This window comes from Pipistrellus kuhlii, unplaced genomic scaffold (assembly GCF_014108245.1).
Source record: "Pipistrellus kuhlii isolate mPipKuh1 unplaced genomic scaffold, mPipKuh1.p scaffold_m20_p_15, whole genome shotgun sequence".
NCBI classification, from domain to species: domain Eukaryota; kingdom Metazoa; phylum Chordata; class Mammalia; order Chiroptera; family Vespertilionidae; genus Pipistrellus; species Pipistrellus kuhlii.
The window spans coordinates 32473483-32499666 of NW_023425460.1; the positions used below are offsets into that span (position 1 = coordinate 32473483).

At 51.2% G+C, this 26184-nt stretch overlaps 3 protein-coding genes across 13 annotated transcripts in view; 1 reads left to right on the forward strand and 2 right to left on the reverse strand.

Moving 5' to 3' along the window:
• POLL (DNA polymerase lambda) lies at positions 1-8168 on the reverse strand. Of its 4 annotated transcripts, none has more exons than XM_036437857.2 (9): positions 8047-8168; positions 7051-7191; positions 6068-6362; positions 5723-5879; positions 5075-5392; positions 4131-4304; positions 3492-3620; positions 1247-1415; positions 1-822 (listed from the first exon to the last, which is right to left on the reverse strand). In XM_036437857.2, the coding sequence occupies exons 2-9, from the start codon at positions 7163-7165 to the stop codon at positions 458-460; spliced, it is 1722 nt and encodes a 573-aa protein (XP_036293750.1). In that variant the 5' UTR covers positions 7166-7191; positions 8047-8168; the 3' UTR covers positions 1-457. The 4 variants fall into 4 exon arrangements, with proteins under 4 accessions (XP_036293750.1, XP_036293749.1, XP_036293751.1 ...); XM_036437856.2 differs by having other exon boundaries at positions 7051-7236; positions 8047-8167; XM_036437858.2 differs by lacking the exon at positions 8047-8168 and adding an exon at positions 7717-7962.
• DPCD (deleted in primary ciliary dyskinesia homolog (mouse)) lies at positions 8135-25473 on the forward strand. Of its 3 annotated transcripts, XM_045582029.1 has the most exons (7): positions 8202-8265; positions 12176-12256; positions 18216-18340; positions 18678-18811; positions 24229-24331; positions 24756-24815; positions 24944-25473. In XM_045582029.1, the coding sequence occupies exons 1-7, from the start codon at positions 8202-8204 to the stop codon at positions 24980-24982; spliced, it is 606 nt and encodes a 201-aa protein (XP_045437985.1). In that variant the 3' UTR covers positions 24983-25473. The 3 variants fall into 3 exon arrangements, with proteins under 3 accessions (XP_036293847.1, XP_036293848.1, XP_045437985.1); XM_036437954.2 differs by having other exon boundaries at positions 8135-8265; positions 24756-25473; XM_036437955.2 differs by lacking the exon at positions 12176-12256 and having other exon boundaries at positions 8152-8265; positions 24756-25473.
• Positions 25303-26184, reverse strand: part of FBXW4 (F-box and WD repeat domain containing 4) — a 75836-nt gene continuing 74954 nt past the window's right edge. For all 6 annotated transcript variants that reach the window (XM_036437897.2, XM_036437896.2, XM_036437898.2 and 3 more), the window contains one exon: positions 25303-26049. In XM_036437897.2, coding sequence (XP_036293790.1) covers positions 26037-26049 — 13 coding nt within the window. In that variant the 3' untranslated portion in view covers positions 25303-26036. The remainder of the gene's footprint in view (positions 26050-26184) is intronic.

Here is a 26184-nt window from a genome sequence, read left to right on the forward strand (position 1 = left end):
TGAAGGTCAAATGCACTTTACTGGGCCGCTGGGTCTTCCCATGCTGTGCCGGAGCCTGAGGCGCCTCTCCCAGCACCTCCGGCTGCACAGGAAGCGGGTGGGAAGAGGAAGTATGCGAAGTGGTTCATTCTCCTGCTCCAAAGGGTCTTGGGTAATGCTGGGCCAGAGCTGCTCGCCTTGCCCCTGCAGCCCCTTCCCACCCCCAGCAGCCAAACCCTCCTCAGGGTAGAGGAGGGGGATGCCCGGGCCTTCAGCACAAGAGCTGGCTTCAAACCAGCCGCCTGTTCCTGCTTAACGGGGGGGCAATGGGCTGCCGGCAAGCTTCTACCAAGGACAGCTGGGAGGCAGCCTGCTCTTGTCAGGGGCGGGCAGGGCAGGCCCTGGAGCCAGGCTGGCCCTTTCCCAGTGATGGAAGTGGTGAGGTTCAGCCAGAGAGGAGTCCTGGGTAGTCCAGCGGTCACCAGTCCCGCTCAGCTGGCTCTCGGTAGGGCAGGCCCAGGAGCCTGAAGACATCCCTCTCTGTCGGGGTGGGCAGCACTCGGCCAGCCCCCACCTTGAGGCCTCGGGCGTCCCGCACCACAGCGGAGCTGAGGGCGTGCTCCGACAGGCTCATGCCCTTGGTCTTGGCCAGCGCCCGCATGGAGCGGTTGAAGTGGGCAGAGCCGGTGAAGTAGAGCAGGGCGCACGCGAACTCGCTGTAGGGCACAACGATGATGTCCAGTCGTCGGTGCCGGCGCCCTGGTCCTGGGAGCCGGCACACACCCAGGTACTTCTGCTGCTGACCGTTCTCCTCCTGGCTCACCAAGTCATCCGTCAGGAACCCTGGCCGGACACGGGAGGGCTGATGGGAGGGCTGGGAGCCAGGCCCGGGCCATCCCATCCTCCCAGCTCTCTCCAGACCATCCTGGGTCCTCTCGTCCCAGGGGACTCATTTATCTGCTGGGTGACCTTGCCCTCTCTGGGCCTGTCTCCTCACCTGTAAAATGTGCACAGAGATTCCCCCCGCCCCCACCACCCTCCCCTCCTGCCACAGGAGGACCCGATGGGACACTCCACCTGCAGGTGGTCCTGGGCGCCTGTGTGGTTGGGGCTGTTGCATCTCTCCCCTGAAAGGGTCACAGCGGGGATCCTCAGGAACAACCTGCCCTGCTTCCTGCCTAGAGATGGTGACTGGGGCTCTCCCTCCTGGGGCCGCCTCGCCCGCCCTGGCCCTGCCAGCCCACTCAGCCGGGGGTGGAGCTCGTACCTCGCTGCCGGAGGCTGTCAAGGAGGCGACCGAAGACGCCCTGGTGAGACCGGCCGTCCGGGTGAGTGAGCAGCACGTCCACGTCACCGCAGGTGGCTTTCCCCCGTCGGTAGGAACCGCAGGCCACACACAACAGCCCAGGGCTGAAGGCCTGAGCCGATTCCCGGACCTGGGAAAGGCAGCGAGGGCTGAGGGGCTGTGGACCTTAAGCTCCTCAAGGAGCTCCTCCTGTGTCCGCACAGGGGCCTCCCCGCTGATGCCCCAAGCCAATCCCTGGTGCGAGAACAAGGCCGTAGGGAACGGGCCCCGGGGAACAGGGGCCAGAGATATTCCCTGGGAGCAGCAGTTCCCTAGTTTCACTAGGATGCGCTCGACCCGGGAGGCAGCCTGAGAAAGAGACTCTGAGGGAGAGAACTGATCTTCCCTTCGGGCTCCTTCAGAGCAGACACACAGGTAGTCCCTCCCCAACCCATGCGCCCTTCACAACGCAGGTCTGTGAAACCCACGTAGGACAAAAGGCCAGGCCCTGAGCGCCCTCAGCCAGGTCTCAGCAGCCGGGTGTGTGTGTGTGTGTGTGTGTGTGTGTGTGTGTGTGTAATCTATGGATTTAGTATGATATGCATAGCGTGTGAGTTGGGGCTTGAGGCCTGAACAGGTGGCTGGCAGGGTGTTCTGGAGCCAAGCCTGGGGAAAATGGAACCCAGAAATAAAACCACATCTGTGATGAGAGGAGGAGAGAGGAGGCCAGAAATAGAGCTACACCTGTGATGCAGGGGAGGGGAGAAGGGGAAGGGAGGGAAAGGGAGGGGAGGGGAAGGAGGTAAAGGGAGAAAGGAAGACAAATCTGAGCCAATGTTCACATCCTCACTCGGAGGAATGGGACGGGTGAGGAGTGAGCTGTGACAGAGGAGACTGTCAACTGAAGGCTCATCCCTCATTGAGAGGGATAAGCCCATTAGCGGCTACCCAGAGACACTAAGGCCTTTCATATGCAGATGGCCTCCCGCCTCCGCCCCAGGATACTGAGGTTTCTGGGGCCCTGAATACCCTCAACCCTGACACCTCAATTCTGCTGACAAGGGGCTCTGCTAATCCCTCACTCCCTCTGGAGCCTCCAAAGAAGACAGGAGGAGGCCCAGGGCGGGTAATCCCATCAAAAACTCCCCAGGCTGGAGCCTTCAATGGGGAGCTGGCAAGGTGGGCAGGAGGCCGGAGGCTCACTGGGGCATTCTCCTTGCCTGGACACCGTGGCTGAGTGACGGTGTCATCACTGACACCAGGCCTGGTGACGGGGGAACAAAGGGGCCGGCCTCAGATTCCTGGGGCCTGGAGAGGAGCTGGCAGTGATTCCAACTAAGCTGTCCGTAGAGTTCCCCTGGGGTTCTACGCTAGCAGCGTCCTAGACCAAAGGAAGCAAACCTTGTCCACAGAACCAGCTCCTAATCCCAACGCCAGTCATAGACCAAACCTCTAGGCCAAACCCTAATCTCGGCCAAACCTTATTTCTAGGGCAACCTTGAATCTTAACTAAAAGCATCCAATACTGCCGAAACCGGTTTGGCTCAGTGGTAGAGCGTCGGTCTGAGGACTGAAGGGTCCCGGGTTTGATTCCGGTCAAGGGCATGTACATTGGTTGCGGGCACATCCCCGGTGGGGGGTGTGCAGGAGGCAGCTGGTCGATGTTTCTCTCTCACTGATGTTTCTTGTTCTCTATCTCTTTCCCTTCCTCTCTGTAAAAAAAAATCAATAAAATATATTTAAAAATAAAATAAAAGCATCCAATACTAAGAAAACTTACTCCTGATTCAGGCCAAACCTTAACTCATTTCTTGATCTAGCTTTCTTCTAACCCCAAACTTAGTCCTACTTGCACTGGGCTTCTTCACCACCTCTAACCCACAAAGGGGCTTCAGAAAGTCCGTACGTCTGGAAAGAGACATAAAACGCTGTACGTTTGTACAACTTCTCGAGAGAATGTTTTCACCAGGTTCTCAAAGAAGTTTGTAAATCACAAATGCTAAGAACCTCTGCCTTGACCCAGCCTAACCTAGTAGTTCAAATCCCAATATCCTTAAGTAGTTCCCTACCAGAGCTTTAGTCTTGACTCGCTCTTTCCACCCTGATCCTAACCTCTGTGGCCCACAGCTTCCTCTGCCTGTTAGGCTCCCCGGCTGAGGGACCAGTTCTTGGCCCTGACCTTCCAGCAGGGCCTGGCTCTGCTCACTGCTCTGAGACCCTTGCTTACTGTCTGCTCAATCTCGGCAGCCTCCTCCCTGGGCATGCGTTCCAGAAAGTCATCGTAATGCTTCAGGCCAATGGCCTGCTGGGTAGTCAGGGAGGCCTCATTGCGGATGTCTTCTAAGCTCCGGAAACCCTGGAGAAAAGAAGCCGGTTGGGGCACCATGAGGCTCCAGGACCAATGCAGAGGCAGTGAGTGAGCGCACACAAGGCTCCCCTCACCCAGACTCCAAGGAAGACCTGAGGCAGGACCCCCCGGGAGCTGTTGGGTCTCTCTAATCAGTGGGCTCGGGGAAGGCAGGAGGGGCCCTGCCACAAGCCTCAAACATGATTCTGTTGGTCTAGGGGTGAGTCTGGACAAGCCAGGTTCGGGAACCACTGCTCTGGATACTCACCCTGAGGCCTGGCCTCTTCAGAAAGGCCCTTGCTGGTCTGAGACAGAGAAACAGACTTCTCGTCTCTGCCACAGATAAATGCCTCAAGTATACCAAGCCACAGGGCAGTTCTGGGAGCTGGGAGCGGGGTCTACATGAGTCCTGGTCCCTATAGTCTGGATTCATGCCCATCAGAGCGCAGGGTAAGAGAACTGTAGTTCAGGAGCTCTGAGACACAGCAGAACTGAGAGGAGCCTGGGGCAAGGGATGACCTGTTGGTACCACATCTGGGCGGTCTTGGTCCCAGCTCCCCAGATATTGGAGAAGAGTTCCAAGACAGGCACGCTGTCGCTGATGTGGTCCAGCTTCCGCAGGTGCCCGCTCTCTAGAATCTCCAGGACCTTCTCGGCCATCCGCTTCCCGACCCCAGGGATGCTGCAGGCTTCCTGGAGGAAGGGGTTGGCAGAGGCAGGAAAAAAGAGTGAGAAGACGGGATGGGCAGGGCCAGAGGGCGGGGAAGCTGACTCCTTTAGCAGATGTCAGTAAAAGCCAGTCGGCCAGATGGCAATTAATGGCTACTATGTAAAGCTTGGGCACAACTGGAGATGAGAGGTTTGGATGGAATGGGAAGGTTAAGTTGTCTTTTGCTTCCCAGAGGGATGGAGATCAGCACAGGAAGTAGAAAAAAAGGCAATAATGGTGACACTAGTCGTCATCATCACAATAGAGAGCCAACGTTTACTGTGTGGCGGCGGGTTGTGCACCACAGAGATCATCTCATTTAGTCCTCAGAACACTGGACGTGTTACTTTTCTTAGTTTCTTCTTCCGAGCGAGCGAAGAAACTGACACTCAGTGGGTTTAAGTAACTTGCCTGAAGTCACACCATTAGTGAATGATGGAAAACAGAATTCAAACATTGCTCTGTTGGCCTCCAGAGTCTAAACGTCTTAAAAACTTTATTATGGAAAAAATTCCAAAGTAGAGAGAACTGTGTAACAAATCCCCAAGCAACCAATACCCAGCTTCTACAATTATCAAGATTTTGCCGAACTGCTTTCATCAGTCCCCCCATTTTTTTTCTTTTGTGTGATTCCCATAAAATCTTAACCATTCCACCTGATCCCCACTTGTGGCCAGTGCCTCCACCAACCTCTCACCAGCAAAGAGAAGACCACATCCCACCTCTCTGCACTCCCGCCCTAGCCCCCACGTACCTGGTATGAGGTGACGGGCTTGTGGAAGCTCTTGAGGGCGTTGATGGCCTTGGCGTAGCCCAGGGCCCTCCACTTGTCTCCCTGGACACCGTAGGCTTTGGCCAGCACTTCCAGCTTCTCTGTGATGTGGGCGTTGTGGTTGGTCGCCTTTTGACTTGAAGGCTGTGCACAGACCCACTTATTCAGACCCTCGGGGGCTGGGCTAGGCTCACCATCTCCCTCAGCAGGGGTAGGGTAGCGGCCACTGATCAGGGCTTCCAAATCAGCTGCGCTCACTCGGGTCTCTTCCCCATCACTGGTGTCATCATCAGAGCCAGGCTTGAGGTAAGGAAGAAGAGGAGACAGTGAATTCATGCCCCCGGGAATGCTCCTCAAAGGTGGGGGTTGAGTCTCCCAGTGAGACCCAAGAATTAGGCTGTGTCTTCTGCGTCTGACTTGGTTTCCTTAAGTTTGGGGACGTGTTCCACTTGACTTCTTGGTCCAACTCTAGGGTGCCCAGTGGCATGTGGGCAAATATAGGAGTGATGAGTGCTGGGAAGAGCTAAATGGCTTCCTCCCTCAGGGGCCCCGGACTTTCTGAACAACCACTAGGCTGTCCCTGTTTCTATGATCCAGGTTCCAGGGAAAGTGAGCTGAAAGGCTCCTTACCTGGGCCGGGGCGTCTGGAGCTTCCTCTATCCTCCAGGGAGGAGATACAGGTCTAGCGGGAGGAGGAGGAGGAGAGAGGGGTGCCGTGAGCAGAGCCTCACAAGCTCTGGTAGAAGAGTCTTGGTCTGCCTCACTGGGCTGTGGTTGGTCCAGGTACCTGCAGGGATGGGGATGGGATGTTAAGACACCAAAGGTCTCACCCTAACTCTGCTCTCAGTCCTCTCCTCAGAAACACTGGTTTTCTAATGTATTCCATTAAGACAATGAGAGTTATTTTTAATAACCCAAAGGAAGGGCTCAAGATGCTGCCAGAAAACATTTGAGGAAAGACTGGGATCAGCCCACCTGTTGGGGATGAAGATGCTGAATCCTGCGGTGTCCACCAGCCTTCTCTCCTGCAGGCACAGGCTCAGCCAGGCCGACTTTACCAGCTGGGCCCCGGGGGGCAGCCGGGGCAGTCTGAGGAGGCGAAGGGCTCGCTCGCAGTCCATGCCGTCATCCACCACGATGTGAGTGACCCCCGGGGCCTGGGCGCAGCATATCTGGCCACCGTGTTGGACAATCTGCTTCTCAAAGAGTTCTGCCCGGGCTCGCCCAATGCCAGTGGGCACGACATGGGCCTGTAGGGAGCTCAGCCACTCTGTGGAGGAGGCGTCCGTGTGCCTAATTGTCAGAACTTCAGACCTGATCCGAACGATCCCATTAGGGCCTCCTACCCCCAAACAATCACTTTTCTTCCATTCAGGCAACCTGTCCTCTGAGGGTTCCACCACAAGCACACAGTTAATTTCCTCATGTGTCATCACGTACGAGGAAAACTAGAAGCGTCTGGCACATTGTAGGCATTCCATAAACCACTCTGTTCATTTCTTTCAACAAGTATTCATAGATACCTACCGTGTACCAGGCACAAGACATATATATCTTATAGGCCGCACACTCTGATAGATCCTTCCTTCCCACCCCATGTAAGGTTTTGCCATCTATTTATCAATTGGGCTACAAAATACTTTTTAACTCTAGGGGCCTGAGATGGATTTCTGCTCCCCTCACTCTGGCCCCCCCCCCCCTCCCCACACACACACTGCAGGGAACCTCCTGGAGAGCAAAGGATTCTGCTGGTCATTTCCTTAGGGACTAGAGAGTACTTTCTGATTAATGGCGGTCTCAGGGTGGAGTGGAAGATAACAGCAGGTGGTCTGTCAAAGACCTGGGACCAAGCTTACTGCAAGGCGGGCATAAGCCAACCTGCAGGCCCTGGGCAGGCAGAGTCAGCTCTATCTGCTCTGGCCGTGAACATTGAGGTTTCTGAGATTGGGTTCCCTCACCTCTTGCTTCTTCTTCGTCTTCCCTCTTGGGAATCTTTGCAAGTGCTTTTGATGACGGATTGGCAAGGCTTTTCTTCCGCTTGGGAAATGCCTTCAAGATGCCCCTGGGGTCCATTGAGGTATGGCTGGATCCTGGCCTTTCTGTTTGAGGGTTGATCAGGGCAGCTGTCATGTAGAAACCGAGAACTGGGATTCCCCAACTCCTTTGACTATGGAGGTGGGATCTCTACTGACCAGGCCTTGGGGGCAGTAGCCCAGTTCTCCAGGGTCTCCCCAAACCCATTTGAACTTCAGTGGCTTAACCTACCTCTTTCAAAGTCAGAGAATTGGAGGAAATCGCGGAGATAAATGAAACTTTTGGGGGAACTTTTTTTTGGGGGTGGGGGGCACTAAATAGTATCATTCCTCAGAGGGATAAAGACTCAGTGCAGTGTCTGCCCGGCTGTGTCCCAACGGGGTTTCCCTAAGGGGATGCCAAGTTAGGAAATGGAGCTGTATCTTTAGGAAGGGCTTGGGCTCCCAAGAGGAGTGGAGATTGGGTGGAAGCCGGCACAAACGCTACATAATATTTCTCTCCCCCACATCACTGGCCCGCAGAGGAAAATCTGGGGGTGCGATGTGCGGGCGGGAAGTTAGGAAGACGGGGAACGAACGCCCTGGGCGCACCTGCCCGGGTCGCAGGCTGCTCCGCACGGCGGTGCTCAGCCCCGCAGGTGCGGGGAGACCGGGCACAGCGACAGCAGGTGCGCAGCGCCTTCCGGGCCGCGGAATCTCAGCCTCACAGCTGGGGGGGGAGGCTCCGGCAGGTGTGGGCGTCCGCTGCGGTCGCAGCTGGAGCGAGCTCGGGGGCCATCCCAGCTGGAGGCCATAAGAGGGGTGACTGGCCCGGACCTCGCCCTGAGGACCCGCCCCACTGCCAGGGTTCGGCCCGGGGCAGGGTCCGCTTCAGGCCCAGCAAACCACCCGGGGGTTGAGCTAGAGTAAACTTCTACTTACTTAGCAGGGCAGCCAATGAGAGAGGATGATGGGGGGGTGGGGGGGGGAAGAGAAGAAAGGAAAATGGCCAGAACCGCTTCCGGGTCACCCGGAAGTGACCCTGGGCGGGCCGGTCGTCATGGTAGCGGCCGGACGCAGGGCTCGGCGGCGGGAAGATGGCGGTGACTGGCTGGCTGGAGAGCCTGCGGGCGGCCGAGAAGACGGCGCTGCTGCAGGACGGTAATCCGAGGCGCCCCGCGGGTCCCCTCGCTCTCCCCCGGGTCCGGCCCCCGCGCTCGCGTCCCGGGGAGGGCCTCGGCCCGGGGCCAGAGCGGAGAGCGTCGCGGCCGCCACCCAAGCCGGGTCCCACATTTGCAGATGAGGAAACTGAGGTCCAGAGAGATGACGTAACTGGAACGCGCATCTCCGGACACCCCCTGGTGTCCTGTATATTTATTGTGTTACTAATAAATAAACATAATTCCTTTCACATTCATTATGGCATTTGATCCGCACCGCTGTCCCTAAAGGCTGTTACATTTTCACCCCATTTGACAGGAGAGGAAACTGATCCAAGGAGGTTTTAGACCAGCCCCAGATGCCCCAACCAGACAGCGGTACAACTGACCTGGGACCCCAAGAACCTCAGTCGTGGGTTCTATTGAGGAAGGCAGGCAGCCTGGTGCCTTGGAAGGGCGGGAGACCTGGATTGTAGGTACGATTCTGCCATTAAATCACCCAACTCTCTAGTTGTTCTCTGTACTTGTTTGGACCTCAATTTCCTCATCGGTCAAATGAGCTGGATGGGCTCCCCCTTATCTCTGAGGTGCTTTCTGGTTGTAATGTTTGTAAGTGAACCTCTGAACGTTCCCTGAGTCTTTAGGGGAGACAGCCGGGGCCTGGGGCTGTGCCTGGAAGAGATGGGCGCAGGTGTACGGAATCCTGACTTTCACTCCCGGATTGGCCAGTGCAGGCCCTCCTGGTACTTCAAGGTCCCTTCCTGGTAGCCAAAATGAGTTAGGTCTAAATTGCTGTAGCTTTTAGGTTACCAACTGGGGACTCACATCCACAGGCCAATCAGGGAAGCATAGAAATTAAAATCAGCTGCTCATTTGCTTGTTATAAACAGCATTGAGGTACTATGTGTGAAGGTGTTTATTGGTGCAGATAGAAAAAGACATCGAGCCCGCAACCCGGGTATGTGCCCTGACGAGGAATCGAACCAGTGACCTCTCTTGCCACACCAGCAGGACCACTCACAGATTTTAAAAAATATATATTTTATTGATATTTTTTACAGAGAGGAAGAGAGAGGGATAGTTAGAAACATCGATGAGAGAGAATCATCGATCAGCTGCCTCCTGCACACCCCCCACTGGGGATGTGCGCGCAACCAAGGTACATGTCCTTGACCAGAATCGAATCCGGGACCTTTCAGTCCGCAGGCTGATGCTCTGTCCACTGAGCCAAACCGGTTTTGACTATTTCTTTTAAACAAAATATGCCAATGTACTTAAAAATGTTATATCAACGTACATATATACATATCTATATAATAATTTCATTCTGTGTTAGAATAAATATTCAAAAAAATCTTTGGGTAAAGAGGGATATTCTAAGTGCAATTCATGGGTAGTAACCACAAAGGAAATATAGTTGGCTGTATAAAAATTAAGCCCTTTTGTTTGGGGAAACTCACTTTAAAACAAAGTTAAAAGGCAATTGAAACAATATTTGCAGCATATCTGACACATGGCTAATATATATGGCACATGGTTAATATATACAAAGCTCAATTAGATTAGTAAGAAAAAGATTAGTAAGTAAAATAGGCTAAGGCATAAAGAGGTAATTCACTAGCAAATGACCAGTAAATGGTGTTAACCTTAAAAATATTTTAAAGCCATAAACATTATCCTATTATGGTTATTGGAGCATGGACTTAGGCCTCAAGTGAGTTTAAGCCTGGACCCATCATGTCCTAGCTTTATGACCTTGGACAAGTTGTATGACCTTTAAGCCTCAATTTTCCTCATTTGTGAAATACAGGTAATGGGGCCCATAGGATTATTAAATGAGAATTAAATGCAAACAAAAAACATAAAGTATCTGGCCAGTAGTAAGCACTGTATTCTTTCTGGACTGAAGACTGGACTCTAGGCCAGACACCCTCAGCTACTCACAGGCCACTCCTTGTACAACTCCTGACAGAAAGACTCCTCCCAGCTCTTTGAGCCATCCAAAAGATTGAGGATGGAGTGACCTAGAGGCCTGCTGAAAGATATGCAAACTTGGGGGGTGAGTTTCCCCAGAATATATCACATTAGGAACAACTAGAGAACAGTGTCCCAGAGGAGTGAATTGAACAGAAAAAAAAGACTTGGTAGATAGGATACAATTGCACGTTTGGTTAAGGGCCTTGGGGCTCTTACTCATCAAATGTATGTTGGACCTGCCTAGTGGGCATTAATTCTCAGTTATTAGTCTCACTGAAGAGTCTACCTATATCCAGTTACCCATCTGTAAAAAAGGGGGAAGGCATAGCCACTTTTACAGAAATGCCGTGATTACACTACATTGATGGAAGAGACAGGATAGGATACTCCCTTGGGTTCTTTCATTGTTTCAGTGAAAGGTGAATCACTATTCATCCACTCTTTTTTTTTTTTTTTTAATATATTTTATTGATTTTTTACAGAGAGGAAGGGAGAGAGATAGTTAGAAACATCGATGAGAGAGAGTCATCGATCAGCTGCCTCTTGCACACCCCCTACTGGGGATATGCCCGCAACCAAGGTACATGTCCTTGACCGGAATCGAACCCGGGACCCATCAGTCCCCAAGCCGATGCTCTATCCATTGAGCCAAATCAGTTTCGGCTCATCCATTCTTTCAGTCAATATTTACCTGAGCTCCTTCTATATGCCAGGTACTGTGCTTGGTACCAGGGAAGCCATAGGCTGGGGGATAAACCCATTTTATCTAGTAGAAGACACAGAAGACACATTCACACAGATGTATTATAAAATCATAACTAAGGTAAATGCTATAAAGAAAACACATGGGCCGAAACCGATTTGGCTCAGTGGATAGAGCGTTGGTCTGCGGACTGAAAGGTCCCAGGTTCGATTCCGGTCAAGGGCATTTACATTGGTTGCGGGCACATCCCCAGTAGGGGGTGTGCAAGAGGTAGCTGGTCGATGTTTCTCTCTTATTGACGTTTCTAGCTCTCTATCCCTCTCTCCTCCTCTCTGTAAAAAATCAATAAAATATATTTATAGGAAAAAAGAAAAAAAGAAAACACATGGGCCCTAGCTGGTTTGGCTCAGTGGATAGAGCATCGGCCTGCTGACTGAAGGGTCCCTGGTTTGATTCCAGTCAAGGGCACATGCCTGGGCTGCAGGCTCAATCTTCAGTAGAGGACATGCAGGAGGCATCGGGTCAATGATTCTCTCTCATCATTGATGTTTCTATCTTTCTCCCCCTGTCCTTTCCTCTCTGAAAACAATCAAAGTGTGTTTTTTTAAAAAGGAAACACATGGGACTAACATTGTGTGGCTGTGTGATAGGAATGGCCTACAGGTGTGCAAAAGAAGGCACAATGACGGCATGGTTAGAGGGAGTACTTAGTGGGAAGCCCGCTTTAATATCCCGAGAATACAAGTTTGGTTTTAGAGACTGAGGAGAGAAAGATAAATATGCTATCATTCCTGGGGAGATAGATGCTTTTAAACCTATCACACCCTATGCATATTCTCCTCCATGGATATAAATAAAGCATTAGACAGGCACAAACAAGGAAGCAAATTTTGCCAAGGTGGCCGGGGTGATCGTTTAGGAGGACTTCCCAGTGGGTGTGATAGTTGAGCTGGGTTTTGAAGATCAAGGAGAAGCTTACCAGATGGAGCTATTGCTGGTAGAGGAAACAGCAGATCAAAGATACATTGACAGGAATCTTCAAGAAGGAAGAGAGTCCCAGGACATATCTCAGAGTAATGATGGCTGATGTTTGGCAGCGAGTGGGAGGCCCTGGGGCGGGGGCTTCTCAATAAGCCCAGGGCTGTTGGTGCTTCCCAGGGAGACCCCTGGGTCTGTAAGGGACAAGGCAAGAGGAGGCTCGGGAGTAAGGCACGCTCTGCTTTGTGCTCAGGGAGAAGGAAGGTGCACTATTTGTTCCCAGACGGGAAGGAAATGGCCGAAGAATATGACGAGAAGACAAGTGAACTGCTTGGTAAGTGGCAGGGTCTCCCAGCGGGCCCATAGGGACGCTTGGGATGACCCACGCACACACCTCGCCTGAGGCTGAGGTGGGGCCCTGCACCACATGGAGAAGCCAGGAGACAGGCCTCTGAAGCAACGTTGTTCCTGAGAGTAATCTGAGGTCGGGGCTGGGCACCAGAGGTGGAGTGGGAGTTCGGTTGACCCTTCAGCCCAAAGCAAATGACAGCGTGAGTGGTCTTTCTCAGGTGGGAATGGGGATGTGGGGAATCTGTTGGGAAAAACTTTAGAAAAGGTGAAACTGGAGGCAAACCTTGTAGGCCGGATAGTGTTTGTCACTACAGTTTTTGGTGTGTTTTTGTTTGTTGTTGTTTTTTTTCTTGTTTTTTGAGGCCACACTATAAACAAGCAAATATCAGAGGCAGCAGCTTCTGACTTTGCCTCAGAGTTAGCTCTATTAAATATGACAGTTACCTTGGAGAATGAATCAAAGGAAGAAGGGGGTAGAAATGGTAATTTGTAGCATTGTACCTTGTGTTTCTGTAGCTCTTTTCCTATAAGAATAGGCTCATGAATAGAGGCTCCAGCTTGGATTTCTGGGAATTATTTGATTTGTCCGTTCACTGTTCCCAGGTCTATACATCAGCATTAACTCACTTCCCAGAGCGAGGTGGCTGGTTCTTTGACCCAGGGCCTGCGGCTGTCAGCATTGGGAGTTAGTCTCTTTATTAAGTTCTACCTGAAATGCTAAGACCAATGATGGAATCATGAACTGGGCTATTTTCTTGTCATTATTCTTGACTTTAATTTCTTCCTGGGACTGATCGACAGGTAGTATTGGTGAGGGAATTTCTTTTTCCCTTTTTCTGACAGCTCATAAATGTCCAGAACCGACAATACAGATTACACTGGTTTGCATTCTCTTAGTCTCCAGTCTGAAAATGTGTGTCCTGCGCATGTTCAGTCACAGAGTGAAGTGTTGATCCCTCCTTATTATGAGCTGCTTGGGCTCTAGTCCCAATTGGTTTAGTCTGGTGCTATTAAAAATCTTGATGTGTTTAGCATATGACACTGATTTGGTGGAAACCAATACAGTAGTAATATCCTCACAATGCATTGTAATTTATAGCACTCCCCGGGGGTGACAGCCTTGGAATGCCTAACAGGGGCGAGCTTATGAAAGCGGAGCTCACGTGGGCTAACCACCACCATCACCAGGCTAGAGACTAGTTCCAGCTCCTCTCCCCCAACCCCCAGCGGCACCTCTCTTCTCCATACAGCGCAAATCAAGCAGCTACAGCTGCTGTAAAAACAAACAAACGAACAAACAAACAAAGAAAACCCAGGCCTTTTAGTTGTGCTTGGACATGAACTTAAAATGAAAAAAAAAGAAAAAAGTCTAGGTTTTTTCATTACTAGCATCCCACATTAACCTGTCACTTCTCTTGGAAAGTAGAGGATAGATGGTGTCCCCCAAATTCCTTTTTCTTAAAAGCAGAAATGGATGTTCATCAGAGAACATTGTTTGGCTAAAGTTGACCTAATAATGACATTAATACCATAGCTGCTATTGGTACCACGCTAAGTGCTTTGTGTGAATTATCTCATGCAGCCATCCCCGTTACAGCCCACGGAAGGAGATCCTGTTGTCCTCATTATACAGTTAGAAAGGGGGTGGGGACTTGTAAGAGGTTAAGCACCGTGTTGAGAATCATGTAGCTGGTTAGCTTCTGAGCCAGGATTTAAACGAGGTCTGTCTGATTAAGAGCCAATGCTTTAGTTCTCAACAACATCCTGTTGGGAGTGAGAATATTTCATCCTGTTTTGTTTGCTTCTTACTAAATTTTGCTTCCTCAGAATAACCTGGGAGGGGCTGGTGAGAGCAGGACAGAGATGGGCAGAGAGAACCACTGGGCTCTGAGCAGCTGGTCCTTTTCTTACCCAGCTCTACCTTCCCCCACCCCACTCCACCCCACCCTCACCCGCTGCCCTTGCAAAATACTGCTCATTATTAACTTTTTTTAAAAAAAATATTTTTATTGATTTCAGAGAGGGAGAGAGAAAGAAACATCAGTGATGACAGAGGATCGTTGATAGGCTGTCTCCTGCACGCCCCCTACTGGGGATCGAGCCTGCAAACCAGCATGTGCCCTTCGCCAGAATCAAACCCGGGAACCCTTTAGTCTGCAGGCCGATGCTCTACCCACTGAGCCAAACCAGAGGCCTCATTATTAACTTTTAAATATAAATGCTCCCAGGGTCTGAGCTGACTTTTACTTGTGCATTCTATGAAGTAGAATATGGACAGGGTTTTTGTGGCCATAAATGGCAGCAGTTTCCATTTTTCAAGCTAATTGTATACATTTGATAATTGGCCAAAGTGGTTTTCTGCTAGGAAAACCCAGAAAGGAATTTGCAGAGGAAGACTTGCCAGTGGTGCACCCGTCTAGGTCAGCGCTCTTCCAGTTGGTGTCATATTTTTTCTGCCCTGTCAGTGCTGTCCATTCCTACCCCCACCGTGAATGCGGCATGTAGCCACAGAGGAAAAACCTGGAGGCCCACAATGATGTTTGATGTTAAACCCAAACTTGCACACACCAGTTTGGGTTTAACATCAAACCAGCCCCAGAAGAGCACAGCATGCTGGGGGGAGGGGGGGGAGAGGCTGAAGGGCAGGCCATCTCCCAACGATTACATTCGGATTACCGGCCTAATCTGCTTTGGTATTTGACCGCCAGCCTAACCACCCCAGGCTGCAGTGGGAGGATATTGAGCACTTTCATTCCCAAGCACTTCACCAGCTTTATAAATGACCCACTCGATTCCCTTCAGCCTCCTCGGGGACAGGACGTGGCAGCTGTTTAATAGCCACAGAGCAATGTTGCAGTGTTTTAAGGCAGAAAAGAAGAATCCTGCAGCCAGTGTGAGCTGCGGGGAGCATTTAGGAAGGGAGAATGCAATTATCCACGTTGGAAATGGGCCAGGGCTGTAGCTCTGGGGAAAGAGGCCTTCAGGACCTCCACTCTCCAGCCCACCTGAGCGATGGGCCTCCTCTCAGCCAGCAGCCTGGGGCGTCCGCCTGCTTCCTGCTGACTTAGGAGAAAGCCCCCGGCGCTGCTTCCTTCATCTATCCCCGTCAGACCCTTCACAGGGTCAGCCACAGTCTCCTTCCCAAGGATGCCCTGGCTCAGCCGGGAAGATCTGACAGCGTCCCAAGGAGCAGCCTTGCACACACCAGTTTGGGTTTAACATATAATCAAATCAGCGTGACGGCAGGTGGAAACAGTCTTCTGCTGCCGCAGGAGCTGTCCTTGAGTTCAGGAACAAAGACAGGACGAGAAAGACCGTGTGGATGACAGTGTGGATGTGCACGCGTGCATTCACGCCCACGTCCGTGGGGGAAAACAATAAGGACAGTCGTTTATTGAATCTTATATGGGAATGAGTAGGAAGACTTTCTTCTGCATTCTAACAGAATTTAATTCCAATATTTTTTGTTTTTGTTTTTTTGTTAAAAGATAAAATAGCCAAAGATACTAAATTCCTGTGACCTGAGTGGCTTTTAAGGTCTGTGGTAAAGAACTGAGTAGCTGATTTTCCTTCTCCTTAGTGTGCTCCTTGGGAAGGCTCCTGTGCAGAATCCTGGAGTCAGAATTGCGGCTCTTGGCCACACAGGTTCTCAAGCGTTAGGCCAGATGATTTAACAAGGCCCGTGACTAGAGAAGCACCTCACCTGTCTAGCTCCAGGGACTCCCCATAAATTATATTTCAAGTAAGCAAAGCTTTTCCTTTGGAGGCTACAGTGTAAAAAGAGTAGAAATACTTTAAACAAAATGGAGCCTTTTAAAATATTATACAAGCTTATTGACCATTTATAGACTATAATTTAGCCTTTTATTAATGATTCAAAATCTGGACTTGGAGTTAGGGGACCTGACTTTTAGCTTTGGCTTTACAAGTTAGTTTATCTCTCCGAGCATTGATAATCCCCCATACTCTGTCCCCTGGAGAGTGGTGGCAAGGGAAGAAACACTATTTCTCATTTTAGAGCCACAGGCACTGGACTAGCTGCTTTCTGAGGGAACCTCCCCATTTAAGATCTGTGATGTCTGTATTTCATTATGTAGCGATGCCCTCGGGGTCCAAGGGTGCTTCTTTGCCCTCACACTAAATGGTCCCACGTGCTTTGTAGTTCTGACACTGCCCCCTGATGTGAGCTGTCCCCTCATGCTATTGCCGATGTGCCTGGGAAAACCATTTCCTGCCCTGTTCTGCACGTAGCATTTTATATACATAGTCTGGGGGAGAATCCAGGAGTGATCTTTCCTACAGAACAGAGTGAGGTGTGTAGGTCTTGTCACAAGAAGCTGCTGCTCGGAGGCATTTGTCACTTCTGAGTTTGTGACTGTGACAGAGGCCCCAGGAGGCTGGCTTCCAGTTAAGCGAGGTTCTGTATTACATGAATAGATTTGGATATACTCCCGGTCACAGTCCATTCACTTAAAAGAGTAGAAGTATTTGTGTGAAAAAAAAAAAAAAACTGCCTATAAAGCATATTTCCAAGTTTTACTCTTCCATATTAATTTTCATTATAAACTTGGAAATGTGTTTCTAGGGAGAATTTTTGGCCCTGAGACATAATAAAATCATACCGCAGAATGCAGCAGACCTTGTAAAAGCACATATTCAAGGGGAAATTCTAATTTTACAGCACACTTTTGTGTGCAGCTTGCGTGCCTTACTTAGAGCAGTGAGGGTGTTTTGGTTTGGCACAGCTGCTCAAAGTCTCAGAGAAACCCACCGCTTCCCTGCTTTGGAGAATCCGACTATAGCTCTCGTCCCCCCGCCCAGAAAGAGCAGCTCCCTGGAACAGCTGCCACAGTCCCTGGTCCTTCTTGAGCTGCTGAGCTCCTGACAACAGCTTTAGGGAGGCTGCTGGCCAGGCTGGAGTGCACCCCACTGCGGCAGGAAGGGAAGGAGCAGAGGGACGCCAGCTCCAGAGGGGCCCCCTGGGGGGATAGATGGGATGCCCATGACTGCAGCCCTGATGACTAGGGTTCCCAGCAGGGCTTTCCAGGTAATGTCCATTGCACTAATTTTTTCACTTACAATTTCCATAATTTATGTTCATTACTTGAAAAAAAAAAAAAAAAAAAGCTTTATGCAAACACCTGGCTTGTAAAACAAGGTAAATTAGAGATAGCTGTTTGCATTGTATTATAAAAGGATGATTCTGCTTCATACAAAAATCATGCTATATCTTCTATATAAAGATCTACATTTGGACTTCCTTTTTAAAAAAAATATTTTTATTGATTTCAGAGAGGGAAGGAGAGGGAGAGTGAGATGGAAACATCAATGATGAGAGAGAAGCATTGATTGGCTGCCTCCTGCACACCCCCAGCTGGGGATTAAGCCCGCAGCCTGAGCATGTGGCCTGTCTGGGAATCGAACCGTGATCTCCTGGTTCATAAGTTGATCCTGAACTGAGCCATGTTGTCCGGACTACATTTGGATTTTCTGAATCGTGAGACAAATCTGCCTCTCAGTTTCACCCTCTTAATTCATTTTTCCTTTGCGCATTTTTAGAGAGGAAGAATGCATGTCAACTCACACATTTTGGGATTCAAATTTTCCCAATTACCAGTAGTTAACCCTTTTCCTAACCCTCCCATCTTCCCCTTTCTGGTAGCCACAACTGGGGTTTCTTATCTCCATGTGGCTTCTTACAGAGCTATATTCCAGTTCCTTTTGTCTGGGCACTCATGATATGAATTTTATAGGTTATCTAATGTTGAAATGCTCCACTGAGATTTCAGAGTCTGGGAGGTCCCTGCTCAAAAAGCCAGTGCAAAGGAGCCTGTAGCTCCCACTTTTATCCTGTTCCACCTGCCTAGTGTGATGTTGATGATTCAGCAAAAAAGAGCAGAGCCTTTCTCCCCCATAATTCCATTGCTTCTTTCTCTCCTCAGTAAGGAAGTGGCGTGTGAAAAGCGCCCTGGGAGCCTTGGGCCAGTGGCGGATTGAGGTGGGAGAGCCAGCACCCCACGGAGCAGGCGACCTGGGGCCTGAACTCATCAAGGAAAGCAATGCCAATGTATGTTTCTCTCTCAGGCGTCTGGGAGGGGAGTCGAGTGGGGAGTGGGTCCCAGCCCTGAAAGAAAGGGACCATGGCTTGTTCACCTCTCATCTCCAGTGTGCCCACCTGGCACAGTGCTCTAGACGTGTTTGCCTGAATGAATGCCCAGAGGTTTTTGACGTGGTCACCCCAGGGCAAGGGCTTAAGGCCTGGCCTGTCACAGCGATAGGAGCATCAGAGGGAGCTGAGCGGGGCTGAGGGGCTCCCATTGTGCCTGTAGGCGGAGATTTGGGGGAAGGGAGGCATCCCTTCCTACCCTCAAGAACAGTCCGGGAGTTGGGTTTGCCTTCTGCAGCCCATCTTCATGCGCAAGGACACCAAGATGTGTTTCCAGTGGCGGATACGAAACCTGCCCTACCCCAAGGAAGTCTACAGTGTCTGTGTGGACCAGAAGGAGCGCTGTGTTGTTGTCAGAACAACCAACAAAAAGTAAGTAGCCTGGTTGACAGTCCTGTGTTTGAGCAGGGTGGGCTGGGGTTGGACCTGGGTTAGGGCTCAGACTGCTCCCTTCCCTGGGGGGGGGGGGGGTGCTCGCGTGCTCCTGCAGAGAAGCCTCTTTCTTCAGCTGAGGGAGGGACGTAGGGAAGGAGAAGGGCTTCACTAAAACCCCAGCAGACAATGAATGCGAAAGGGTTTCCTCTCTCCAGGACCAGCTGTAATAATGGAATCAGCTCCATCACGGCAGGGACACTGAACAAGTGTCTGGTCTAATACCTGGCATGTACTGGGGCTCAGTCAATGTTTTCTGAATGAATGAGATGAGGGAATCACCTGGTTATTAACTTATGATCTTAAGAGCTTCTGTTGTAAGGTTATTGTGACCTTGACCTCTGGATCCATGGGCTGGATCTAGTCCATTTTCTCAGATGGTGTGGTGCCAGCCTCCCTTTCAAATCCCTCGGGTCCACAGGCCCACAGGGAAGCAGCATGGTTCCTGGGCTCCCCCAGTGCAGCCCTAGGTCCTGCCTATTTCTTTTGACCCCCCCAAACCTCCACCCTATCACTTTGGCAGGGTTAAGGGGACAGGGAAGGGGTGGAGATGAATGAATTAATTTCAGGATTATTGCTGTACATGCAGCCAGTAGCCCCTGCAGTGGGCCTTGTCTATAAATATAAAGTCATAATAATAAGGGTTTGCGTTTATAAAGCACTTTGAAGCCCTCAGACAAAAGGCACTTTATTCCCGTTATTGTTCTCATCATTAACAGGAGTCAGTGCCTAAAGTGGAATTTAGCAATTTCAGACAGCAGAGAAATTGCCTTTAGGAAAACAAACTCCGTACTTCAGCAAGCATTCCCTGGCGTAGGAGGCCTCGGGTCCAAACAGGGAACAAAAGTGCTTCTGATAGCACTTGAATCTGCAGCCCAGCAGTTTGCGGAGCTGGCTGCTGCCTCCCTTTTGTCCCCCAGAGGTCACTGTCGAATACAGATATCAGGCAGAAATGTGATTACCAGGGAATGAGGAGAGAGAGGCTAGCTGGCTCACCAAAAAATTCATCTGAGGACAGATCCTCTGGGCCCCCTCTCCTGTGCGTATGCAGCCATAGGTGGCGCTGTTGGCCAGGAGCTCCATGGCTGGAGGCCCACTTCAGGGCTCAAGGAAGGGGGGACATTTTTTAACTGATGGGTGGAGTAGTGCCTCCGAAGGGGCGGGGCCAGGGATTGGAGGGAAGATGCGTTTGTCGGTGCCCCCTTTGGAGCCAACACTAACCATTGCTCCAGTGGCCCAGCCTGGCTCAGCTCAGCCTTCCTCAGGTCCCTCTGCTGGGAGGTAGGCAAGAGGGATCGCTAAACCCTTAGTCCTGAGTTTAGTGGCATTTTCAACTTCTACCTGGAGTAGTAAAGAATCCTATACCTTTCTTACAACTAACTAAACAGAACTTAATGGCTGTTTCTTTGAGCAATGTTGAACCTTCTCAGAATACTTTTTAAAATCTGTTCTCTGATTATCTTATCGCCTGGATGTTGGCAGGGTACATATTTTTATTCTTGTGTTATATATTAACAATTATGTAAGTGTATCTGCAAAATCAGCTTGATGGACTGACTTGCCAGAAGGTAAATTTAGGCTCAGTCTCAGTGCCCAGGCACCTGCCGTTTCCACTACACCGTGGCATCCCTCTCTGGGAGAGTCTGTGCCTGCCCCAGTTCTCATATTCTGGAATGTGGTCACTAACGAAGCCCAGGGCTCCTTTGTCCATACCTGCCTTGTGCCAGAAGAACTGGGCTGGCTACTTGAAGGGATGGATTCCAGTGCATCATGTCCTTGGCCAGGTGTTGGTGTGGGAAGGAAGAGAGTGCTTTTCCAGGCCCCGGTGCAGCACTGTCTGTGCCTGGGAAGGGAGTCTGTGCAGAAAGAAGGTTCTTAGCCTTAGCCTAGAAGCCGGCAGCTGTAAGTGGAATGAGCCAGGGTGCTGGAATAGGAGGATGGCAGCTTAAACCTGGCCCCTGCCATATATTATAGTATTTGGCAAGGTTTCCTCATCCATCACGGGTGAATACTTATGCCTACCTCACAGATTGAAGATTTTGATGAAAATGTGTATGTACAAATGGCCAGTCTTAAACAGGTCCTCAGCAGTCCTTTGGAAATTCCAATGTGAAGGGAGTTTGACTGATTTGACATCGGTGATACTAACACTGGAGGAAGTGTTAATAGACATTGCTAGAAAAAGGATTCTGTGCTCAAATAAGTTTAGGAAACTCTGGAATAAACCACCTTTTCTTCGGTAGGATTTTTGAGAGCCTTTAGTTTGTGAATGTGTATTGTGACCCTCCAGGAGGGGCTGCTGAACAGTTTGCCCAGAGCCTTGATGTTTAAGAAAGAAAGATTTTCTAAGGACTGGACTGACTGGAGACTGATTTTCTAAGGACTGGACTGACTGGAGTCTTCTCTTGACTATTCTCCAGCCCTGCTTGCAGTTGTGCAGGGTGCCTCCCGGAGGTGTGGCCCATATGACTGTCCAGTGGCCTTGTCCTCCAGTATCTGTCTCTGAAGACCTGGCCTGTGCCCTTTCTCAGTTCACTGCAAGGGAGAATGAGTTGGGAAAAGACTGGGAATGGGGGAGGTGATACAGTGGGAAGGGAGTGATGGGGTGTGGTAGGGCATTTCTGAAATGTACAAATGGCCAGGAGCTGTCCTTGGACACACGTGAAGAAAGTTGGCCCATTCCAGCCTGTTGGACTGGCACCAGCAGACTTCAAATTTATCTAGGACAGCTCCTTTATTTGAGGAGGAAGAAACTGTGACTCAAGGCTAAATGGCCTCCCTCCCGAGAGCCTTTGCTCCCACCTGTCTTTTGAACACCTCTGAGATTCAGAAAGAAAACCACTGTGTGTCAGAGAGAGTGCTCGGAGACCTGCAGGGTGGCTGGACCCCTGGAGCCCCCCTCCCATATCTGCCCCCTCCTTGGACAGGTGCAGGGAACTTAGACCAGGTCCGTTACTTGGAAGTGGGAATGTGGAAAGATGGAGGGTCAGACTTGGGGGACTATCACTTGTTCTTAGATGGTCTCCATGTACCGGTTTTAGGTCTTGGGCAAGAAACCTAGCTTTCATGTGCCTCGGTTTCCTCTTCTGTAAGGGAGGAGTGTAGAGATAGTCACAAACCTTAGAAGGTTGTTTTGAGGACTCAGTGTGCAGCACAGTGCCTGGCACAGGTTGAGTATTAATGTCACCTCTGTGTGGCTGAGACTGAGAACAAAGAAGGGAGATGAAAATGGGGAGGGATGTTGGGGCATCTACAGAAAGCCCAGGAGCCACCTGCTATTGAGTTTGACTTTTTAACAGAAATGCAGCCTGGTCTCCAGGCAGCACACGGCCTTGTTTCTTCATCTTAAAATCCGGAGGCTCACAGCTTAGGGCCTGGGACACAGCTGATGCCTAAGAAATGTTTGCTGCCCGAGTCTAAGTATTGTGGCTTCTGCAGAAGTACAGTGGTCTCTGGTCTCTTCTAGTCCAGGTGCTGGTGAGAAAGTCAAATGCCGCTCCTCTTACGGCAAACCCAAGGTCAGGGAACGGGCTGGGGGCTGCTCCTCAAGGAGAGATGCCCCATACTCCCTTGAACACTGCCCGTCAGGAGCTTCTAAGGAAAAAAATTTTTAACTTCAACTAATAAACTAAACCCTTTAGAATAGACTCAAAACAAAGCTGTTTCCAGACCCACTGCTTCCATTCCCCTAATCTCGTGAAAGATGGTGGATACAGGACAGAGGCGGCGGCAAGCCACACACTTTCAGCTCCCTTAGATCTTGTTGCCATTGCCATGAGCCAAGCTCCGGGATTTTTCCTGGTCCCATCGCCCCGCCTGGGGAAGGTAGCTTGAGTGCCCCTCTGAGGACGCACAGGAGTGTCCCTGTCCCACCAGGCAGGGCCGCAGAAAGGATGTCCCGGTGCTAGTCTGCAGGGCAAAGCCTTGCACAAGCCCCTTGGGTTCGGCTGGGCTGCATGTGCCTGAGCTGCTTCTCACCCAGTTCTGTTTCTGTGTATATTTGCAAGGAAGATGTTAACACTTCCTAACAAGCCTTTGTGTTCATCTAATCTTTGCTGTTTAACCTTTGACTCCCCCCTATTATCAGTGTCTGCCACCTTTGCTGGCCAGACCGAGGGCCCCAGGAAAAGGCCTCAGCCTGGGCTGGCTAGGAAGAGGATGAGGCCGGCATTCCACTCCAGTTCGCAGGCAGATGGATCACCTTTCCCTGGGGCAGAGCTTTGGAAAATAAAGCAAGCCTATGGTGCCATTAGGCCCTCCCAGCCCCCACTCCTTTTGAACTGTCAACCTTTAAGTAAACAATCTTTTCCTGCTGGGTCCCAGCACCTTGGTGGGAGCGGGAACCTGGGAGGAGAGGGGCCCTGAAGAGCCGCTGCTAAACTAAGGGATTTGGGCAGGGAGAGTGGGGCAGAAGTGCTACATTGATGTCAACTCGCTGAGTCCCCAGGGCATCAGGGCTTTTGAAGTGGACTCAAGGTAGCTGTCACCACAAGGACCAGGCTCCTCTGAAGTATTAAAAGCCCCGTCCTCCCCAGGGCCCTCACTTGAGTGTTTGTACCTGCCTGCAGCGTTTCCCTTCCCAACCCACACGTCCTGGCAGCAGCTGTGATGCTGTGCTGGGTGACAGGTCTGGCAGCCACTGACCAGAGCCTAGCTATATTTCCAAGGAAAATGCCAAAAGGGCCTATTGCTAGAAGTGAGTAGGCCGTTCTTTGTGCTCTGGTGTGATAAGCACCAGGCCAGGAGAAGGACCGTCAGTCCTGACCTGTGCCAGCAAAGTAGTCCAGAGCCGCAGAAACAGCTTCCCTGAAAGCTCCATGGTTTGGCCTGTCAGGGGGCTTTCTCCTGTGATGTCCTTCCCTCTCTGGCCTACAAGGAGAGTCAGCTAGTAAGGCCATAGGAGCCCCAACGAAGGAAAAGGTAGCTGAGGTCTTCTCTGGAAGTTGCATGTAAATGGCAACTGTCATCCCCAGCTTCGGGAGATTGCCCTAGCTGTCTTTATTCTGTCCCTGGTTAGTACGCACGGTCCATTTTTTGGGATTCAGAGAAGGGCTGGCTTGCTCGAGCTATCTGCATATTTGTCTTGGTAGTCCTAAACCTGAAGTGTGAGTCACTAATCCCTGGTTAGTCAAGGAATCATGACCAGTTCTGCTCTTCTGCTGGACTGGCCACAGGGCCTTTCATTCCTTCCTTCCCAAGGCCGATAAGCTCCAAAACACTGGTGTTCCAACTGGCTTCTCCTCTCTGGCTTTGGAAGTGTGAGAGGACAATGGAAAAGCTTAGCAGTACAGGGCCTGATGCCACATGGCTGGAGTCACCTTGTTGGGTGTGCCCATGACCTCTTTTTGTCCCCACAGGTACTACAAGAAGTTCTCCATTACTGATCTGGACAGATACCAGCTACCTCTGGATGATTCTTTGCTGAGCTTTGCTTATGCCAACTGCACCCTGATCATCTCCGTAAGATTCTCCCAGACGTCTTAGTCACTGTCAGGGAGAGCTTCCCTCTTTCCCTGCCCACTTCCCATTCCAGAGGAGTCCCCAGCTCTAGACTTAACCTGTGGGTGTACTTCCTACAGAACAGGATCTGTTTCAGCATGGGGAGAGCAGGGTGGGGGCTCAGGGAGGTGTCTGACAGCTAGAAGAGGATAGAGGGTGATGGGAAGGATGGAAATCACAGACTAGGGTTCTGGTTCAAGACCTGCTCCTACTTAGCCATGTGACCTTGAGCAAATCATTCAACCTTGTTGGTCTGTTTCCTCATCTTTGAACAAAGAGATCAGAAGGGGTCCTGAGTGTGTGTGTGATTATGTGTGTGAAGTGGGGGGAGGGGGGGGCCTGACTGAATGTGACTGAATTATGTCCTTTCTGGCCCCATGTACAGTACCAGAAGCCAAAGGAAGTCCTGGCGGCCGAGTCAGAGCTGCAGAAGGAGCTGAAGAAGGTAAAGATGGCCCACAGTGATGGGGACTGTAAGACCCAGTAGTGGACCCGAACCTGCCCCTCCAGCACGGAGGGTGAGTGAGCTCCTCTGTCACCTGCAAGACTCATAGCCTGGCCTTTCCGGCACAGGGCAGCCTCTTCTCCTCCGGAGCGCTACCGGCTCTGTAAGAACTAGCCCTGCATCACGGTCTTCTCTCCTGAGTAAAGTTCTGAGTCACTGTGGGAAGGTTGCCCTCGTCCACTCTGTCTGCTCCTAATCCCAGAGAAGCTGCTGGTGGCGACACTTCTTTCTCTACCCAGGGACCTTCCACGGCCAAATGGGTGGGTGGTCAATGAGAGGGTTTCCTGGAAAAAAAAAAAAAAGGGAACCTCTGTTCTTTGCAACAGTGAGCCCTGAGGCTGGTCTTACCTTCCCAGCATGGACATCTCCACATTGAATCTGTTGTCCCCTCTCCCTTGGGCCTCCCCAGCAAGTCAGGAACCAGATCTTTGAACAATTAAGCTTTATTTTTACAAAAATGAATACTGTAGCACGGCTCAACAGATGGCCTGAAGCTGGGCAGGCTGAGGGATCACTCTAAACTGCTGGGTTCCCTTTATCCTTTCCCAGTTTCAAAGGGAGACCTGGCCCCAGTGCCCCAGGAATGAGTCCCCAGCCCCAACAGCTTGGCCAAAGGTGGGCTCTGAGGAGGCGGAGGCGGCGGTGCCAGCAGCCACACTCTCGTTCCAGGGAAAGGGCAGAGGGACCGCTGGGAAGGCCGGAGCACCTCACCTCACTGAAGCTATCATGGCTCTATGAAGGGGTGAGGTGCGGGCGGGGGTGCCTCTCCAGGCCAGATCCTTCTCTGGCCGACAGGAAAGCAAGACCCTGTGGGTTCAGCTTCACTCTCCCAAAGCAGCAAGTCTCTTCTCTCCAACTGGTTCTTGGGAAGGACTGTGTCTCTGGGTAACCCCAGAGTCCCAGGAGTCAGCATCCTTTGGCTTAAGTGCTCAAGCTCTGTGGTTGCAGGTCTGGGAGCACAGGCATGGGTGGGGAGCATTATCACTGCACCCTCCAAGCAAGAGGTCCCTGAGTAGCTGGCTTCCCTGGCCCACAGCGGGGGTGGCCCTGCCTGTCACGGGTTTTGAAAGTCCAGGACATGAAGGTTGTAAGACAGCGCCGCATAGAGATGCTTGGTGGTGAAGCGCAGGCAGTACACCGGGCTGCTCAGGGGTGTTGACGTCAGCGGGAAGGCCTGCAAGGGAGGGCACAAGAATGACAAGAGTGGCCCGAGTGCAATAGACCAGGTGCATTGTGGGCTTCCTCCACCTCTCCAGGCACCCACTCTCAGGTGCAGCCCATAAACATGAGTCCTGGTACAGGAGGCGTG